The sequence below is a fragment of the Coregonus clupeaformis genome, unplaced genomic scaffold, assembly GCF_020615455.1.
Source record: "Coregonus clupeaformis isolate EN_2021a unplaced genomic scaffold, ASM2061545v1 scaf0222, whole genome shotgun sequence".
In the NCBI taxonomy this organism is placed as follows: Eukaryota; Metazoa; Chordata; class Actinopteri; order Salmoniformes; family Salmonidae; genus Coregonus; species Coregonus clupeaformis.
Genome location: NW_025533677.1, coordinates 508,981 through 529,748, shown reverse-complemented (window position 1 = coordinate 529,748; position 20,768 = coordinate 508,981). Strand labels below are relative to the sequence as shown.

General features: G+C 42.2%; 1 protein-coding gene across 1 annotated transcript in view; it reads right to left on the bottom strand.

The window, feature by feature from the left end:
• Window positions 1–11,734: 11,734 nt before the first annotated feature.
• Window positions 11,735–20,768, bottom strand: part of LOC121586740 (RNA-binding motif, single-stranded-interacting protein 3-like) — a gene marked incomplete at its 3' end in the record, with an annotated part of 116,284 nt that continues 107,250 nt past the window's right edge. Inside the window, exon 3 of the mRNA XM_045214244.1 lies at window positions 11,735–11,793. Within this exon, the coding sequence (XP_045070179.1) occupies window positions 11,735–11,793 (59 nt within the window). The remainder of the gene's footprint in view (window positions 11,794–20,768) is intronic.

Here is a 20,768-nt window from a genome sequence, read left to right as displayed (position 1 = left end):
TGTCTTAACTTCTGTCTTTAATTCTCTGTCTTTAATTTCTCTGTTCTTTAATTCTCTGTCTTTAATTTCTTGTCTTTAATTTTGTTTCTAATTTCTAATTTGTTTTTAATTTCTTGTTCTTTAATTCTCTGTCTTTAATTCTTGTCTTTAATCTCTGTCTTTTAATTTCTGTCTTTAATTTCTGTCTCTAATTCTTTGTCTTTAACTTTCGTTTCTAACTTCTTTGTCTTTAATTTCTCTGTCTCTAACTTTGTTCTTTAACTTTGTCTTTAATTCTCTGTTTTAACTTCTGTTCTAATTCTAGTCTTTAACTTTCTGTTTCTAACTTCTGTTCTTTAACTTCTCTGTTTCTAACTCTCTGTCTTTAATTCTCTGTCTCTAACTTGTTCTTTAATCTCTCTGTTTCTAATCTTCTGTCTCTAATCTCTGTCTTTAATTTCTCTGTCTTAATTCTGTCTCTAACTTTCTAGTCTCTAACTTCTGTCTTTAATCTCTTTGTTTCTAATTCTCTGTCTTTTAATTCTCTGTCTTTAATTCTTTGTTCTTTAATTTTGTTCTTTAATTTCTTGTCTTTAACTTCTGTTAATTCTCTGTTTTAATTTCTTTGTTCTTTAATTTCTTTGTCTTTAATTTCTGTCTTTAATCTCTGTCTTTAACTTTCTGTCTTTAATTCTTTGTCTTTAATTTCTGTCTTAATTTCTGTCTTTAACTCTCTGTCTTTTAATTTGTCTTTAACTTCTGTTCTTTAATTTCTTGTTCTAATTTGTCTTTAACTTCTGTCTTTAATTTCTCTGTCTTTAATTTCTGTCTTTAACTTCTCTGTTCTTTAATTTCTGTCTTTAATTTTCTGTTCTTTAATCTCTGTTTCTAACTTCTGTTCTCTAATTCTCTGCTTTTAACTTCTGTCTTTAATTCTCTTGTTTTAATTTCTGTCTTTAATTTCTTTGTCTTTAATTTCTGTTCTTTTAATTTCTGTCTTTAATTCTGTTTTCTAACTCTTGTCTTTAATTTCTCTCTTTAATTCTTTGTTTCTAATTCTTGTCTTTAATTCTAGTTTCTAATCTCCTGTCTTTAATTTCTGTCTTTTAATTTCTAGTTTCTAATTCTAGTCTCTAACTTTAGTCTTTAATTTCTCTGTTTCTAATTTCTGTCTTTAATTCTAGTCTTTAATTTCTGTCTCTAACTTTAGTTTCTCGTCTTTAATTCTTTGTCTTTAATTTCTGTCTTTTAATTTCTGTTTCTAACTTCTTCGTCTTTAATTCTCTGTCTCTAACTTCTTGTCTCTAATTTCTGTTCTAACTTTCTAGTTCTTTAATCTCTGTCTCTAACTTTAGTTCTAATCTTTGTTTCTAATTTGTCTTTAATTTCTCTGTCTTTCTAACTTTGTCTTTTAATTTCTTGTCTTTAATTTCTTTGTCTTTAACTTTGTTTCTAATTTCTCTGTCTTTAATCTCTGTCTCTAATTTCGTCTTTTAATTTGTCTTTAATTTCTTGTCTTTAATTTTGTCTTTAATTTCTCTGTCTTTAATTCTTGTCTTTAATCTCCTGTCTTTTAATTTCTGTTCTTTAATTTCTTGACTTTGTTTTTAATTTCTCTGTCTTTAATTTCTCTGTCTTTAATTCTCTGTCTTTTAATTCTCGTTCTCTAACTTCTAGTTCTAACTCTTGTTTTTAACTTCTTTGTTTCTAACTTCTTGTCTTTAATCGCTCTGTCTTTAATCTCTGTCTCTAATTCTTGTCTCTAACTTCTGTTCTTTAATTTCTTCGTCTTTTAATTCTTGTTTTAATCTCTTGTCTCTAACTTTCTGTCTTTAACTTTGTTCTTTAATTCTTTGTCTCTAACTTCGTTCTTTAATTTCTTGTCTTTAACTTCTGTCTTTAATTCTCTGTTCTAATTCTTCGTCTTTTAATTTCTGTTCTTTAATTTCTCTAGTCTCTAATTTGTCTCTTAATTCTTGTCTTTAATTCTCTGTCTTTAACCTCTGTTTCTAATTTCTTTGTCTTTAATTTCTCTGTTCTAATTTCTCTGTCTTAATTTTCTGTTTTAACTTCTGTCTCTAATTCTTTGTCTTCTAATTCTTTGTTTTAATTTCTTGTCTTTAATTCTTTGTCTTTAATTTCTCCGTCTTTAATTTCTTTGTCTTTAATCTCTTGTCTTTAATTTCTCTGTCTTTAATTTTCTGTCTTTAATTTCTTTGTTTTAATTTCTCTGTTCTTAATTTCTCTGTCTAATTTCTCTGTTTCTAACTCTCTGTCTTTAACTTCTTGTCTTTAACTTCTCGTCTTTGACTCTCTGTCTTTAACTTCTGTCTTTAATTTCTGTTTTAATTTCTTTGTCTTTAATTCTCTGTTCTAACCTCTTTGTCTTTAATTTCTTTGTCTTTCGAATTTTCCGTCTTTAATTCTCTTGTTTTAATCTCTTGTCTTTAACTTCTGTTCTTTAATTTCGTCTTTAATTTCTCGTTTTAATTTCTGTCTTTAATTTCTCTGTCTTTCTAATTTCTTTGTTTCTAATTTTCTGTCTTTTAACTTCTTTGTCTTTAATTTCTTTGTCTTTAATTCTCTGTCTTTAACTCTGTCTCTAATTTCTGTTCTAACTCTCTGTCTCTAACTCTCTGTCTCTAACTCTGTCTCTAACTCTCAGTCTTTAACTCTCAGTCTTTTAATTTCAGTTTCTAACTCTCTGTCTCTTAACTCTCTGTCTCTAACTCTCTGTCTCTAACTTCTTAGTTTCTAACTCTCTGTCTTCTAACTTCTTCGTCTCTAACTTCTCTGTCTTTAACTTCTCTGTCTCTAACTCTCGTCTCTAACTCTCGTCTTTTAATTTCTGTCTCTAACTCTCTGTCTCTAACTCTCTGTCTCTAACTCTCCGTCTTTAACTTCTCCGTCTCTAACTCTCCGTCTCTAACTTTCTCCGTCTTTAACTCTCCGTCTCTAACTCTCTGTCTTTAACTCTCTTTGTTTCTAACTTTCGTTCTTAACTCTCTGTCTCTAACCTCTTGTCTCTAACTCTCTGTCTCTAATTCTCTGTCTCTAACTCTCTGTCTTTAACTTCTAGTCTCTAACTCTCAGTCTCTAACTCTCGTCTCTAACTCTCTGTCTCTAACTCTGTCTCTAATCTCTGTCTCTAACTCTCAGTCTCTGACTCAGCTCTAATCTCTAGTCTCTAACTCTTTGTCTCTAACTCTGTCTCTAACTCTCTGTCTCTAACTCTCTGTCTCTAACTCTCTGTCTCTAACTCTCTGTCTCTAATCTCTCTGTATCTAATCTCTTGTCTCTAACTTAGTCTCTAACTCTCTGTCTCTAACTCTCTGTCTCTAACTCTCTGTCTCTAATTCTCTGTCTCTAACTCTCTGTCTCTAACTCTCAGTCTCTAATCTCTGTCTCTAACTCTCTGTCTCTAACTCTGTCTCTAATTTTCTTGTCTCTAACTCTAGTCTCTAATTCTCAGTCTTTAACTTCTTGTCTCTAACTCTCTGTCTCTAACTCTCTGTCTCTAACTCTCTGTCTCTAATCTCTGTCTCTAACTCTCTGTCTTTAACTCTCAGTCTCTAACTTCTCTGTCTCTAATTCTCTGTCTCTAACTCTCTGTTTCTAACTTGTCTCTAATTCTCTGTCTTAACTCTGTCTCTAACTCTCTGTCTCTAACTCTCTGTCTCTAACTCTCTGTCTCTAACTCTTTGTCCCTAACTCTCCGTCTCTAACTCTCTGTCTCTAACTCTCTGTCTCTAACTCTCCGTCTCTAATCTCTTCTTCTAACTCTCCGTTTCTAACTCTTTGTCTTTAACTCTCTGTCTCTAATCTCTGTCTCTAACGCTCTGTCTCTAACTCGCGTCTCTAACTCTGCTTTCTAACTCTTGTCTCTAACTCTCGTTTTAATTCTCGTCTCTAACTTTGTCTCTAATTCTTTGTCTCTAACTCTGTCTCTAACTTAGTCTCTAACTTAGTCTCTAACTCTGTTCTCTAACTCTGTCTCTAATTCTCAGTCTTTAACTTAGTCTCTAATTCTCTGTCTCTAACTTTCAGTCTCTAACTCTGTCTCTAACCTCTGTCTCTAACTTGTCTTTAACTGTCTCTAACTCTCTGTCTCTAAATCTCTGTCTCTAACTCTGTCTCTAACTCTCCGTCTCTAACTAGTCTCTAACTCTCTGTCTCTAATTTCTCTGTCTCTTAATTCCGTGTCTAACTCTGTGTCTAACTAGTCTCTAACTTTGGCTTTAATTTGTCTTTAACTCTCTGTCTCTAATTCTCAGTCTCTAACTCTCTGTCTTTAACTTCTCTGTCTCTTAACTCTCTGTTTCTAACTTCTTTGTTCTCTAACTCTCTTGTCTTTAACTCTCAGTCTTTAACTCTCTGTCTCTAATTCTCAGCCTTAACTTCTCTGTCTCTTAACTCTCTGTCTCTAATTCTCTGTCTTTAACTCTTTGTCTCTAACTCTCTGTCTCTAATTTCTCCGTCTCTAATTTCTCCGTCTTTAACTCTCCGTTTCTAACTCTCTGTCTTTAATTCTCTGTTTTTAACTTCTTTGTCTCTAATTCTCTGTCTTTAATTTCTTTGTCTCTAATTTTCTGTCTTTAACTCTCTGTCTCTAACTTCTCTGTCTCTAACTCTCCGTCTCTTAACTTCTCCGTCTTTAACTCTCTGTCTCTAACTCTTGTCTCTAACTCTCAGTCTCTAACTCTGTCTCTAACTCTCCGTCTCTAACTTCTCAGTCTCTAATCTTAGTCTCTAACTCTGTCTCTAACTCTCGTCTCTAACTTAGTCTCTAACTCTTTGTCTCTAACTCTCTGTCTCTAACTCTCTGTCTCTAACTTCTGTCTCTAACTCTCTGTCTCTAACTTCTGTCTCTAACTCTCTTAGTTCTTTAATTTCTTCTCTAACTCTCTGTCTCTAACTCTCTGTCTCTAACTCTCCGTCTCTAATCTCTCCGTCTCTAATTTCTCCGTCTCTAACTCTCTGTCTCTAACTCTTCGTCTCTAACTTCTCCGTCTTTAATTCTCTGTCTCTAACTTAGTCTCTAATTTCTCTGTCTCTAACTCTCAGTCTTTAATTTCTCAGTCTGTAACTCTTCGTCTCTAACTCTCCGTCTCTAATTTCTCCGTCTCTAATTTCTCCGTCTCTAACTCTCTGTCTCTAACTTCTTAGTCTCTAACTCTCGTCTCTAACTCTCTGTCTCTAACTCTCAGTCTCTAACTCTCTGTCTCTAACTCTCTGTCTCTAACTCTCGTCTCTAACTCTCCGTCTCTAACTCTCCGTCTCTAACTCTCCGTCTCTAACTCTCCGTCTCTAACTCTCCGTCTCTAACTCTCAGTATCTAACTCTCAGTATCTAACTCTCCGTCTCTAACTCTCCGTCTCTACCTCTCTGTCTCTAACTCTCAGTCTCTAACTCTCAGTCTCTAACTCTCAGTCTCTAACTCTCCGTCTCTAACTCTCAGTCTCTAACTCTCAGTCTCTAACTCTCAGTCTCTAACTCTCAGTCTCTAACTCTCAGTCTCTAACTCTCAGTCTGTAACTCTCCGTCTCTAACTCTCCGTCTCTACCGCTCTGTCTCTAACTCTCAGTCTCTAACTCTCAGTCTCTAACTCTCAGTCTCTAACTCTCAGTCTCTAACTCTCAGTCTCTAACTCTCAGTCTCTAACTCTCAGTCTCTAACTCTCAGTCTCTAACTCTCAGTCTCTAACTCTCCGTCTCTAACTCTCCGTCTCTAACTCTCCGTCTCTAACTCTCCGTCTCTAACTCTCCGTCTCTAACTCTCAGTATCTAACTCTCAGTATCTAACTCTCCGTCTCTAACTCTCTGTCTCTACCGCTCTGTCTCTAACTCTCAGTCTCTAACTCTCAGTCTCTAACTCTCAGTCTCTAACTCTCAGTCTCTAACTCTCAGTCTCTAACTCTCAGTCTCTAACTCTCAGTCTCTAACTCTGTCTCTAACTCTCAGTCTCTAACTCTCAGTCTCTGACTCAGTCTCTAACAGTCTCTAACAGTCTCTAACTCTCAGTCTCTAACTCTGTCTCTAACTCTCAGTCTCTAACTCTCAGTCTCTAACTCTCAGTCTCTAACTCTCAGTCTCTATCTCTCTGTATCTATCTCTCTGTCTCTAACTCAGTCTCTAACTCTCTGTCTCTAACTCTCTGTCTCTAACTCTCAGTCTCTATCTCAGTCTCTAACTCTCAGTCTCTAACTCTCAGTCTCTAACTCTCAGTCTCTAACTCTCAGTCTCTAACTCTCAGTCTCTAACTTACTCTCTAACAGTCTCTAACTCTCAGTCACTAACTCAGTCTCTAACTCTCTGTCTCTAACTCTCTGTCTCTAACTCTCAGTCTCTAACTCAGTCTCTAACTCTCAGTCTCTAACTCTCAGTCTCTAACTCTCAGTCTCTAACTCTCAGTCTCTAACTTACTCTCTAACAGTCTCTAACTCTCAGTCACTAACTCAGTCTCTAACTCTCTGTCTCTAACTCTCTGTCTCTAACTCTCTGTCTCTAACTCTCTGTCCCTAACTCTCCCTCTCTAACTCTCCGTCTCTAACTCTCAGTCTCTAACTCTCCGTCTCTAACTCTCCATCTCTAACTCTCCGTATCTAACTCTCCGTCTCTAACTCTCTGTCCCTAACTCTCTGTCTCTACCGCTCTGTCTCTAACTCGCAGTCTCTAACTCTCTCTCTAACTCTGTCTCTAACTCTCAGTCTCTAACTCAGTCTCTAACTCAGTCTCTAACTCAGTCTCTAACTCAGTCTCTAACTCAGTCTCTAACTCAGTCTCTAACTCAGTCTCTAACTCAGTCTCTAACTCAGTCTCTAACTCTCAGTCTCTAACTATCAGTCTCTAACTCAGTCTCTAACTCTCAGTCTCTAACTTAGGCTCTAACAGTCTCTAACTCTCAGTCTCTAAATCTCTGTCTCTAACTCTGTCTCTAACTCTCCGTCTCTGACTCAGTCTCTAACTCTCAGTCTCTAACTCAGTCTCTAACTCAGTGTCTAACTCAGTGTCTAACTCAGTCTCTAACTTAGGCTCTAACAGTCTTTAACTCTCAGTCTCTAACTCAGTCTCTAAATCTCTGTCTCTAACTCTCAGTCTCTAACTCTCAGTCTATCTCTCTGTCTCTAACTCAGTCTCTAACTCTCTGTCTCTAACTCTCAGTCTCTAACTTAGTCTCTAACGCTCAGTCTCTAACTCTCTGTCTCTAACTCTCTGTCTCTAACTCTCTGTCTCTAACTCTCTGTCTCTAACTCTCTGTCTCTAACTCTGTCTCTAACTCTGTCTCTAACTCTCCGTCTCTAACTCTCAGTCTCTAACTCTCAGTCTCTAACTCTCAGTCTCTAACTCAGTTTCTAACTCTCTGTCTCTAACTCTCTGTCTCTAACTCTCTGTCTCTAACTCTCTGTCTCTAACTCTCTGTCTCTAACTCTCCCTCTCTAACTCTCCGTCTCTAACTCTCAGTCTCTAACTCTCCGTCTCTAACTCTCCGTCTCTAACTCTCCGTATCTAACTCTCCGTCTCTAACTCTCTGTCCCTAACTCTCTGTCTCTACCGGCTCTGTCTCTAACTCCTTAGTCTCTAACTCTCTCTCTAACTCTGTCTCTAACTCTCAGTCTCTAACTCAGTCTCTAACTCAGTCTCTAACTCAGTCTCTAACTCAGTCTCTAACTCAGTCTCTAACTCAGTCTCTAACTCAGTCTCTAACTCAGTCTCTAACTCAGTATCTAACTCAGTCTCTAACTCTCAGTCTCTAACTATCAGTCTCTAACTCAGTCTCTAACTCTCAGTCTCTAACTTAGGCTCTAACAGTCTCTAACTCTCAGTCTCTAAATCTCTGTCTCTAACTCTGTCTCTAACTCTCCGTCTCTGACTCAGTCTCTAACTCTCAGTCTCTAACTCAGTCTCTAACTCAGTGTCTAACTCAGTGTCTAACTCAGTCTCTAACTTAGGCTCTAACAGTCTTTAACTCTCAGTCTCTAACTCAGTCTCTAAATCTCTGTCTCTAACTCTCAGTCTCTAACTCTCAGTCTATCTCTCTGTCTCTAACTCAGTCTCTAACTCTCTGTCTCTAACTCTCAGTCTCTAACTTAGTCTCTAACGCTCAGTCTCTAACTCTCTGTCTCTAACTCTCTGTCTCTAACTCTCTGTCTCTAACTCTCTGTCTCTAACTCTCTGTCTCTAACTCTCTGTCTCTAACTCTGTCTCTAACTCTCCGTCTCTAACTCTCAGTCTCTAACTCTCAGTCTCTAACTCTCAGTCTCTAACTCAGTTTCTAACTCTCTGTCTCTAACTCTCTGTCTCTAACTCTCTGTCTCTAACTCTCTGTCTCTAACTCTCTGTCTCTAACTCTCTGTCTCTAACTCTCTGTCTCTAACTCTCTGTCTCTAACTCTCTGTCTCTAACTCTCTGTCTCTAACTCTCTGTCTCTAACTCTCTGTCTCTAACTCTCTGTCTCTAACTCTCTGTCTCTAACTCTCTGTCTCTAACTCTCCGTCTCTAACTCTCCGTCTCTAACTCTCTGTCTCTAACTCTCTGTCTCTAACTCTCTGTCTCTAACTCTCCGTCTCTAACTCTCCGTCTCTAACTCTCTGTCTCTAACTCTGTCTCTAACTCTCTGTCTCTCTCTCTCTCTCTCTCTCTCTCTCTCTCTGTCTTTCTCTCTCTGTCTCTCTCTCTGTCTCTCTGTCACTCTGTCTGTCTCGCTGTCTGTCTCTCTCGGTCTCTGTTGATGTGTGTCTGAATGTAGTCATTGGGACAGGTGTGTATTCCCTGGCTCTGTCTCAGTGCTATGAGGATGTGGCCTGGAGTGTGTTCATCAAGTCGTTGACCCCATTGGCCGGCCAGCCAAGAGTTCTACAGGAAGTATTCTGGGACAAAAGGTCCAAGTTGAAGAATGTTCTATTTACGGCGTTCCGCCCAATTTAACTGGGGAACAGGGGAGGGGTGGAGCACGGAACTGACGACAGACATAACGTGCAAGAGCTGTGTGTGTGTGTGTGTGTGTGTGTGTGTGTGTGTGTGCGTGTGTGTGTGTGTGTGTATGAGACAGAGAGAGGAAGTCATAGCCATGGAATTCAGTCTTTTGTCAAAGTGGGAAAATTAATTCTAACATTTCTTAAAAAGTAATGAAACATTAAACACTAATATACCTTGATTAGATAGGTATTCAGCTGTGATTCTTATTGGGTTAGTCTCTAAGAGCTTTGCACACCTGGATTGTACAATATTTGCCCATTATTCTTTCAAAATTCTCAAGCAGATTTAAGTCAAAACTGTAACTCGGCCAATTAGGAACATTCACTGTCTTCTTGGTAAGCAACTCCAGTGTAGATTTGGCCTTGCGTTGTAGGTTATTGTCCTGCTGAAAGGTGAATTCATCTCCCAGTGTCTGGTGGAACCAGGTTTTCATCTAGGATTTTGCCTGTGCTTAGCTCCATTCCGTTTATTTTTATCCTGAAAAACTCTGCAGTCCTTAACGATTACGAGCATGCCCATAACATGATACAGCCACCACCATCCTTGAAAATATGAAGTATGGTACTCAGTAATGTGTTGTTTAGGATTTGCCCCAAATATAGCACTTTGTATTCAGGACAAAAAGTAAATTTCTTTGCCACATTTTTTGCAGTATTACTTTAGTGTCTTGTTGCAAACAGGATGCATGTATTGGAATATTTTTATTCTAAATAGGCTTCCTTCTTTTCATTCTGTAAATTAGGTTAGTATTGTGGAGTAACTACAATGTTGTTGATCCATCCTCAGTTTTCTCCTGTCACAGCCATTAAACTCTATAAATGTTTTGAAGTCACCATTGGCCTCATGATGAAATCCCGGGGGGGTTCCCTTCCTCTCCGGCAACTGAGTTAGGAAGTACGCCTGTATCTTTGTAGTGACTGGGTGTATTGATACACCATCCAAAGTGTTATTTATAACTTCACCATGCTTAAAGGGATATTCAATGTCTGCTTTTTATTTTTTTATGCATCTACCAATAGGTGCCCTTCTTTGCGAGGCATTGGATTTTTCTTTCAATACATTTACATTTACATAATTTAGCAGACGCTCTTATCCAGTCACTACAAAGATACTTATTGACTGAAGACATTTCATCTTTTCATTTTTAATTAATTTGTAAACATTTCTAAAAGCATATAATTCCACTTTGACATTATGGTGTATTGTGTGTAGGCCAGTGACACAAAATCTCTATTTCATTCACGCCTTAAGACAACAAAATGTGGAAAAAGTCCAGGGGTGTGAAAACTTTCTGAAAGCTCTGTATCTACTATAATGACAGTCAGTAATACAACTCAGTGGTCAGTGAAGCTTGACCAAAAAATGAGCCATGAATGAAAAAGCTTTCCCCTCCTCCTCCACCCTTACCCCCCCCCCCTCCTCCTCCTCCTCCACCCCCTCCCCCGGTTCCAGCCTAATCTCCGGAGCTCTGAGAATCTGGCATAGGGCCCATCATGGGCAGGGAGAACCTAAATTAATTTAGGTCACGTCCCAAATGGCACCCTATTCCCTTTATAGTGCACTACTTTAGACCAGGCCACTTAGGGATCTGTTCAAAAGTAATGCGCTATATAGGGAATAGGGTGCCATTTGGGAAACAGACTGGGAAGCATGGGGTAGAGGCTGGGGAGGCTGTGTAGAGTAAAGGGAGGTTATCTCTGGGAAATGGAAGTCCTTTAAATACTAAAGTGGTTTCCTTTGCCTTCCGCCCTCCTCTCTCTCTCAGGCCTGCCCCTCTTAATCTAGCGTCTGGCCCCCTGCGCTGCACAGCACTGACTGGGTTCTGCTCTGTATAACGCACACATTTTTACATTTTAGTCAATGCTCTTATCCAGAGCGACTAACAGCAGTGAGTGCATACATTTTCATACTGGCCCCCCGTGGGAATCGAACCCACAACCTTGACGTTGCAAGCGCCATGCGCTACCAACTGAGCTACACACACACACACACACACACACACACACACACACACACACACACACACACACACACACACACACACACACACACACACACACACACACACACACACACACACACACACACACACACACACACACACACACACACACACACACACACACACACACACACACACACACACACACACACACACACAGTTTCAGAGGGTCCCCTCCCTTCCCTCTCCCTCCCTCCCTCCCTCCCTCCCTCCCTCCTAGCCAACACTCATCCTGTCCTGTAGAGTACTCCAACCATCTAGCCAACACTCATCCTGTCCTGTAGAATACTCCAACCACCTAGCCAACACTCATCCTGTCCTGTAGAATACTCCAACCATCTAGCCAACACTCATCCTGTCCTGTAGAATACTCCAACCATCTAGCCAACACTCATCCTGACCTAAAGAATACTACAACAATCAAGCCAACACTTCTCCCTTTGTAGAGAGTACTACTGGAAACACTTAGCATGTCTTAAGAGATGACAATAATTCTGTATACAAAAATAAATATCCTGCCTGTTTGACTAAACCCTCCAACAATCATGGTAACAAGCATGTCCTGTTGGAAACGCTTCAAGAATCCCCCAGAGACTCATAACACAGTGTTATACACGTGTAGTACCAGGTGTGTGTGTGTGTGTGTGTGTGTGTGTGTGTGTGTGTGTGTGTGTGTGTGTGTGTCTGTTCCCACCAGGTGCTATAATATTGACTGATTCATCTGAACACTGAACATGATCAATGTGGATCTGAATACTACATGGGGATTCCAGCGTACCTTTGCATTGATTCGTGTTCTTGTCCAGTATCGCCTTCGTTGACGCTATTTTCCCATATCTGTAAAACACAACAGAACAACTGGTTATCACTTCTTATTGAACATGCATGTTTTATTCACATTACACACATACTGCATGCATATGATGAATGGCATTGTGTGTGAGTTTTACATAAGTCTCTGCATAAGTCTCAGTCTGAGAGCGAGAGAGAGAGTCCACTTAAACACCAGACTCCAGCACCCTGTTTAACTAGATTTGTTCCATCTCATTAATAATGATAACTGGGAGACTCTTCACCTTGCTCACAGGGTCAATAAGAGACGTTGAGCCCCCCCCACCCTCTGTCTCTCTGTCTGTCTCTCTCTCTCTCTCTCTCTCTCTCTCTCTCTCTCTCTCTCAATTCAATTTCAATTTAAGGGATTTATTGGCATGGGAAAAGTATGTTAACATTGCCAAAGCAAGTGAAGTAGATAGTAAACAAAAGTGAAATAAACAATAAATATTAACAGTAAACATTACACTCAGAAGTTCCAAAAGAATAAGGACATTTCAAATGTCATATTATGTCTATATACAGTGTTGTAACAATGTGAAAATAGTTAAAGTAAAAATGGGAAAATAAATAAACTTAAATATGGGTTGTATTTACAATGGTGTTTGTTCTTCACTGGTTGCCCTTTTCTTGTGGCAACAGGTCACAAATATTACTGTGATGGCACACTGTGGTATTTCACCCAGTTGATAAGGGAGTTTATCAAAATTGGGTTTGTTTTCAAATTCTTTGTGGATCGCTGTAATCTGAGGGAAATATGTGTCTCTAATATGGTCATACATTTGGCAGGAGGTTAGGAAGTGCAGCTCAGTTTCCACCTCATTTTGTGGGCAGTGTGTACATAGCCTGTCTTCTCTTGAGAGCCAGGTCTGCCTACGGCGGCCTTTCTCAATAGCAAGGCTATGCTCACTGAGTCTGTACATAGTCAAAGCTTTCCTTAAGTTTGGGTCAGTCACAGTGGTCAGGTATTCTGCCACTGTGTACTCTCTGTTTAGGGCCAAATAGCATTCTAGTTTGCTCTGTTTTTTGTTTGTTCTTTCCAATGTGTCAATTAATTCTCTTTTTGTTTTCTCATGATTTGGTTAGGTCTAATTGTGTTGTTGTTGTTGCTGGGGCGGCAGGTAGCTTAGTGGTTAAGAGCGTAGTGCCAGTAACCGAAAGGTCGCAGGTTCTAATCCCCGAGCCGACTAGGTGAAAAATCTGTCGATGTGCCCTTGAGCAAGGCACTTAACCGTAATTGCTCCTGTAAGTCGCTCTGGATAAGAGCGTCTGCTAAATGACTAAAATGTAAATGTAAATGTTGTTGTTGTCCTGGGGCTCTGTGGGGTCTGTTTGTGTTTGTGAACACAACCCCAGGACCAGCTTGCTTAGGGGACTCTTCTTCAAGTTCATCTCTCTGTAGGTGATGGCTTTGCTATGGAAGGTTTGGGAATCGCTTCCTTTTAAGTGGTTATAGAATTTAACAGCTCTTTTCTGGATTTTGATAATTAGCGGATATTGGCCTAATTCTGCTCTGCATGCATTATTTGGTGTTTTTCGTTGTACACAGAGGTTATTTGGTGATTGTCCAATTTTGTGAATTATTGGTTGGTGAACGGACCCCAGACCTCACAACCATAAAGGGCAATGGTTTCTATAACTGATTCAAGTATTTTTAGCAAGATCCTAATTGGTATGTCAAATTCTAGGTTCCTTTTGATGGCATAGAAGGCCCTTCTTGATTTGTCTCTCAGATCGTTCACAGCTTTGTGGAAGTTACCTGTGGTGCTGATGTTAAGGCCGGAGTATGTATAGTTTTTTGTGTGCTCTAGGGCAATGGTGTCTAGATGGAATTTGTATTTGTGGTCCTGGCAACTGGACCTTTTTTGGAACACCATTATTTTTGTCTTACTGAGATTTACTGTCAGAGCCCAGGTCTGACAGAATCTGTGCAGAATATCTAGGTGCTGCTGTAGGCCCTCCTTGGTTGGTGACAGAAGCACCAGATCATCAGCAAACAGTAGACATTTGACTTCAGATTCTAGTAGGGTGAGGCCGGGTGCTGCAGACTGTTCTAGTGCCCTCGCCAATTCGTTGATATATATGTTGAAGAAGGTGGGGCTTAAACTGCATCCCTGTCTCACCCCACGGCCCTGTGGAAAGAAATGTGTGTGTTTTTTTGCCAATTTAACCGCACACTTGTTGTTTGTGTACATGGATTTTATAATGTCGTATGTTTTTCCCCCAACCCCACTTTCCATCAATTTGTATAGCAGACCCTCATGCCAAATTGAGTCAAAAGCTTTTTTGAAATCAACAAAGCATGAGAAGACTTTGCCTTTGTTTTGGTTTGTTTGTTTGTCAATTAGGGTGTGCAGGGTGAATACGTCGTCTGTCGTATGGTAATTTGGTAAAAAGCCAATTTGACATTTGCTCAGTACATTGTTTTCACTGAGGAAATGAACTAGTCTGCTGTTAATGATAACGCAGAGGATTTTCCCAAGGTTGCTGTTGAAGCATATCCCACGGTAGTTATTGGGGTCAAATTTGTCTCCACTTTTGTGGATTGGGGTGATCAGTCCTTGGTTCCAAATATTGGGGAAGATGCCAGAGCTAAGGATGATGTTAAAGAGTTTAATTTGTGGTCTGTATATTTTATCATTTCATTGAGTCTCTCTCTCTCTCTCTCTCTCTCTCTCTCTCTCTCTCTCTCTCTCTCTCTCTCTCTCTCTCTCTCTCTCTCTCTCTCTCTCTCTCTCTCTCTCTCTCTCTCTCTCTCTCTCTCTCTCTCTCTCTCTCTCTCTCTCTCCCTGTCTCTTTCCATCTCCCTCTTCACCTCTACCCCCTCTCTCTCATCTCCTCTCATAAGAGGTAATACAGTTTATCTTCCTCTATCTACCAGCAGAAAGAAAGAGAGGAGAGAGAGAGGGAGGGAGAGGGAGAGAGAGAGAGAGAGAGAGAGAGAGAACAAAAGAGAGAGAACGAAAGAGAGAGAACGAAAGAGAGAGAGAGAGAGAGGGAGGGAGAGAGAGAGAGGTGCTTGAGATGAGATGAGAAAGCTGCAGCTAGAATCTAGAATCTGAACCGTGTCCCAAATAACTCCCTGTTCTCTACGTAGTGCTATACTTTTGACCAGGACCCATAGGGTAGTGCACTACTTTTGACCAGGATCCATAGGGTAGTGCACTATGTATGTACTAATTACCAAACCAGTCAGGTTTCAAGACTGGTCATTCAACTGAGACTGCTCTTCTCTGTGTCACGGAGGCTCTCCGCACTGCTAAAGCTAACTCTCTCTCCTCTGCTCTTGTCCTTCTAGACCTGTCTGTTGCCTTTGATACTGTGAACCATCAGATCCTCCTCTCCACCCTCTCCGAGCTGGGCATCTCCGGCGCGGCTCACTCTTGGATTGCGTCCTACCTGACCGGTCGCTCCTACCAAGTGGCATGGCGAGAAGCTGTCTCCGCACCACGTGCTCTCACCACTGGTGTCCCCCAGGGCTCAGTTCTAGGCCCTCTCCTATTCTCGCTATACACCAAGTCACATGGCTCTGTCATATCCTCACATGGCCTCTCCTATCATTGCTACGCAGACGACACACAACTAATCTTCTCCTTTCCCCCTTCTGATAAGTGTGAAGAGTGTGAAGAGCCTTGGCGTGACCCTGGACAACACCCTGTCGTTCTCCGCTAACATCAAGGCGGTGACCCGATCCTGTAGGTTCATGCTCTACAACATTCGGAGAGTACGACCCTGCCTTACACAGGAAGCGGCACAGGTCCTAATCCAGGCACTTGTCATCTCCCGTCTGGATTACTGCAACTCGCTGTTGGCTGGGCTCCCTGCCTGTGCCATTAAACCCCTACAACTCATCCAGAATGCCGCAGCCCGTCTGGTGTTCAACCTTCCCAAGCGTCCCTCACGATGCCAGGACAGCGGAGTCACTCACCACCTTCCGGAGACATTTGAAACCCCACCTCTTTAAGGAATACCTGGGATAGGATAAAGTAATCATTCTACCCCCCCTTACCCCACCCCCAAAAAATGTTTTGGGGTAAAGTGGTTATCCCACTGGCAATAAGGTGAATACACCAATTTGTAAGTCGCTCTGGATAAGAGCGTCTGCTAAATGACGTAAATGTAAATGTACTGTAGGGGACTGGAACTAGGGCTGACTCCCATCCCGACTTTTAATTAATGTTTAATGCTGCTTTCTTCAATCTTCCAGGTGAGAGAGAAAGGGGGAGAGAGTGAGTGAGAGAGAGAGAGAGAGGATAGGAGAGAGAGAGAGAGAGAGAGAGAGAGACAGATAGAGAGAGAGAGAGAGAGAGAGAGAGAGAGAGAGAGAGAGAGAGAGAGAGAGAGAGAGAGAGAGAGAGAGAGAGAGAGAGAGAGAGAGAGAGAGAGAGAGAGAGAGAGAGAGAGAGAGAGAGAGAGAGAGAGACTATATTACATGGACTGAGGCGTTTAATAAAGGAGGGATCATTTGTTATGTAACACTGCAATGGCAGATCAGTCATCTGACTATGGTTTCAAAATCAAATTCTGGGCCAGGAGAAGGAGGGGGGGAGGGTAAAATAAGTTATGAAATGTTAGCATCGTAAGCAGAGAAATATTACTTCAGATCAAGATCTGTGAATGTTTTCGTGCCACAATCATGCATTCTTTATTATACAGACATAATACATGACTCAGATTGTTCAGAAGTTGTCTCATGTTCAGAAATAAAAACTAACGTTGTTTTTTTGCTAAATATTTCACAACTGGCCCAAGTGAGCATTGTTTTATACATTTTCCAGCCTGACCTTCCAGTGCTAGGATGTGGGAGTTGGAAGCTGTTAATGCTGTTGTTTTGTTAGTTTCTCTACTGAATACTGCCTGGCTGTAAACAGAGAATTGATCTCAGGGTCTTTGCATAACCAAATGGACCAAATACATAACACAATACAGCACAACAAATCATCACACAACACAGTCGTCTGCCAGTCTCTCACTCCTTCTGTTTTTGTCACTGTCTCCCCATCTATTCCTCTCGTTCTCTCTCTCTGTTTGTGTCAATCTCTCTCTCTCTCTCTCTCTCTCTCTCTCTCTCTCTCTCTCTCTCTCTCTCTCTCTCTCTCTCTCTCTCTCTCTCTCTCTCTCTCTCTCTCTCTCTGCACTTCAATCCAAACCTCATGGAAGCCTTCTGTTTTATTGGGCGCTGGACAGAGAGCTCATGCTAACCTCATGGAAGCCTTCTGTCATATTGGGCGCTGGACAGAGAGCTCATGCTACACCAATCATTAGCAAGCTGTTCTCTAGAAAACACAATGACAGGTGGAATGGAATCTGACCTTAAATTACATTACAAAGAAGTCTGTAAAAAAACATGTCTGCAGTTTCCAGTTTCAAAACGAAACTGGAAGAGTAGTGATGCTGGAATGTGTGTGTGTGTGTGTGTTTGGGGGGGGGGGGATTTCAAAAGGTTGGTTTGAGCCATGCAAAAGGTACACGAGGAGGAGGATTTCAGTCATTCTGACAGGAGCCAAGAACAATAATGTATGACATCACAGGGTTGTTGTGTTGTTGTTGTTGACAGCATCAGAGGGTTGTTGTGTTGTTATTGACAGCATCAGAGGGTTGTTGTGTTGTTGTTAACAGCTTCAGATGGTTGTTGTGTTGTTGTTGACAGTGTCATTGGGTTGTTGTGTTGTTGATGACAGTATCAGAGGGTTGTTGTGTTGTTGTTGACAGAATCAAAGTGTTGTTGTGTTGTTGTTGTTGACAGCATCATAGGGTTGTTGTGTTGTTGTTGACAGCATCAGAGGGTTGTTGTGTTGTTGTTGTTGACAGCATCAGAGGGTTGTTGTGTTGTTGTTGACAGCATCAGAGGGTTGTTGTGTTGTTGTTGTTGACAGTATCAGAGGGTTGTTGTGTTGTTGTTGTTGACAGCATCAAAGGGTTGTTGTGTTGTTGTTGACAGCATCAGAGGGTTGTTGTGTTGTTGTTGTTGACAGCATCAGAGGGTTGTTGTGTTGTTGTTGTTGACAGCTTCAGAGGGTTGTTGTGTGTTGTTGACAGTATGAGAGGGGTACAGGTTAATGAGGTGGAGCACGGTGGGGACAGACAGCCAGGCTTTAGGAACAGCATGTTCCTCTTTAATTAAACCCAGGTGACGATGCAGCGTGAAGAGAAGAGAGAGAGGACAGGTGACGTGTGTGTGTGAGTATGTGTGTGTGTATGTGTGTGTGTGTGTGTTTGTGTGTGTGTGTGTGTGTGTGTGTGAGTGTGTGTGTGTGTGTGTTGGGCGATATGGGCGATAAGGGCGATTTTTCCACTATATATATCTACATTTAAAAAAATGTTTTCTCACATTTTACATTTACATTTTAGTCATTTAGCAGACGCTCTTATCCAGAGCGACTTACAGGAGCAATTAGGGTTAAGTGCCTTGCTCAAGGGCACATTTACGTCATTTAGCAGACGCTCTTATCCAGAGCGACTACAAATTGGTGCATTCACCCTATAGCCAGTGGGATAACCACTTTACAATTATACTTTCTTTTTTTTTGGGGGGGGTAGAAGGATTACTTTATCCTATCCCAGGTGTTCCTTAAAGAGGTGGGGTTTCAAATGTCTCCGGAAGGTGGTGAGTGACTCCGCTGTCCTGGCGTCGTGAGGGAGCTTGTTCCACCATTGGGGTGCCAGAGCAGCGAACAGCTTTGACTGGGCTGAGCGGGAACTATGCTTCCGCAGAGGAAGGGGAGCCAGCAGGCCAGAGGTGGATGAACGCAATGCCCTCGCCTGGGTGTAGGGACTGATCAGAGCCTGAAGGTACAGAGGTGCCGTTCCCCTCACTGCTCCATAGGCAAGCACCATGGTCTTGTAACGGATGCGAGCTTCAACTGGAAGCCAGTGGAGTGTGCGGAGGAGGGGGGTGACGTGAGAGAACTTGGGAAGGTTGAACACCAGACGGGCTGCGGCATTCTGGATGAGTTGTAGGGGTTTAATGGCACAGGCAGGGAGCCCAGCCAACAGCGAAGTTGCAGTAATCCAGACGGGAGATGACAAGTGCCTGGATTAGGACCTGTGCCGCTTCCTGTGTAAGGCAGGGTCGTACTCTCCGAATGTTGTAGAGCATGAACCTGCAGGATCGGGTCACCGCCTTGATGTTAGCGGAGAACGACAGGGTGTTGTCCAGGGTCACGCCAAGGCTCTTCGCACTCTGGGAGGAGGACACAACGGAGTTGTCAACCGTGATGGCGAGATCATGGAACGGGCAGTCCTTCCCCGGGAGGAAGAGCAGCTCCGTCTTGCCAGGGTTCAGCTTGAGGTGGTGATCCGTCATCCATACTGATATGTCGGCCAGACATGCAGAGATGCGATTCGCCACCTGGTTATCAGAAGGGGGAAAGGAGAAGATTAGTTGTGTATCGTCAGCGTAGCAATGATAGGAGAGGCCATGTGAGGATATGACAGAGCCAAGTGACTTGGTGTATAGGGAGAAAAGGAGAGGGCCTAGAACTGAGCCCTGGGGGACACCAGTGGTGAGAGCACGTGGTGCGGAGACAGCTTCTCGCCACGCCACTTGGTAGGAGCGACCGGTCAGGTAGGACGCAATCCAGGAGTGAGCCGCGCCGGAGATGCCCAGCTCGGAGAGGGTGGAGAGGAGGATCTGATGGTTCACTGTATCAAAGGCAGCAGACAGGTCTAGAAGGACAAGAGCAGAGGAGAGAGAGTTAGCTTTAGCAGTGCGGAGAGCCTCCGTGACACAGAGAAGAGCAGTCTCAGTTGAATGACCAGTCCTGAAACCTGACTGGTTTGGATCAAGAAGGTAATTCTGAGAGAGATAGCAAGAGAGTTGGCTAAAGACGGCACGCTCAATAGTTTTGGAAAGAAAAGAAAGAAGGGATACTGGTCTGTAGTTGTTGACATCAGTGGGATCGAGTGTTGGTTTCTTGAGAAGGGGTGCAACTCTCGCTCTCTTGAAGACGGAAGAGACATGGCCAGCGGTCAAGGATGAGTTGATCAGCGAGGTGAGGTAGGGGAGAAGGTCACCGGAGATGGTCTGGAGAAGAGAGGAGGGGATGGGGTCAAGCGGGCAGGTTGTTGGGCGGCCTGCAGTCACTAGTCGCAAGATTTTATCTGGAGAGAGAGGGGAGAAAGAAGTCAAAGCATAGGGTAGGGCAGTGTGAGCAGGACCAGCAGTGTCATTAGACTTAACAAACGAGGATCGGATGTCGTCAACCTTCTTTTCAAAGTGGTTGACAAAGTCATCCACAGATAGGGAGGAGGGGGGGAATTCAGCAGTGAGGAGAATGTGGCAAAGAGCTTCCTAGGGTTAGAGGCAGATGCTTGGAATTTAGAGTGGTAGAAAGTGGCCTTAGCAGCAGAAACAGATGAAGAAAATGTAGAGAGGAGGGAGTGAAAAGATGCCAGGTCGGCAGGGAGTTTAGTTTTCTTCCATTTCCGCTCAGCTGCCCGGAGCTCTGTTCTGTGAGCTCGCAATGAGTCATCAAGCCACAGAGCTGGAGGGGAGGACCGAGCCGGCCGGGAGGATAGGGGACACAGGGAGTCAAAGGATGCAGAAAGGGAGGAGAGGAGGGTTGAGGAGGCAGAATCAGGAGATTGGAGGGAGAAGGATTGAGCAGAGGGAAGAGATGATTGGATGAAAGAGGAGAGAGTAGTGGGAGAGAGAGAGCGAAGGTTGCGGTGGCGCGTTACCATCTGTGTAGGGGCAGAGTGAGTAGTGTTGGAGGAGAGCGAGAGAGAAAAGGATACAAAGTAGTGGTCGGAGACATGGAGGGGAGTTGCAGTGAGATTAGTAGAAGAGCAACATCTAGTAAAGATGAAGTCAAGCGTATTGCCTGCCTTGTGAGTGGGGGGGATGGTGAGAGGGTGAGGTCAAAAGAGGAGAGGAGTGGAAAGAAGGAGGCAGAGAGAAATGAGTCAAATGTAGACGTGGGGAGGTTGAAATCCCCCAAAACTGTGAAGGGTGAGCCATCCTCAGGAAAGGAACTTAT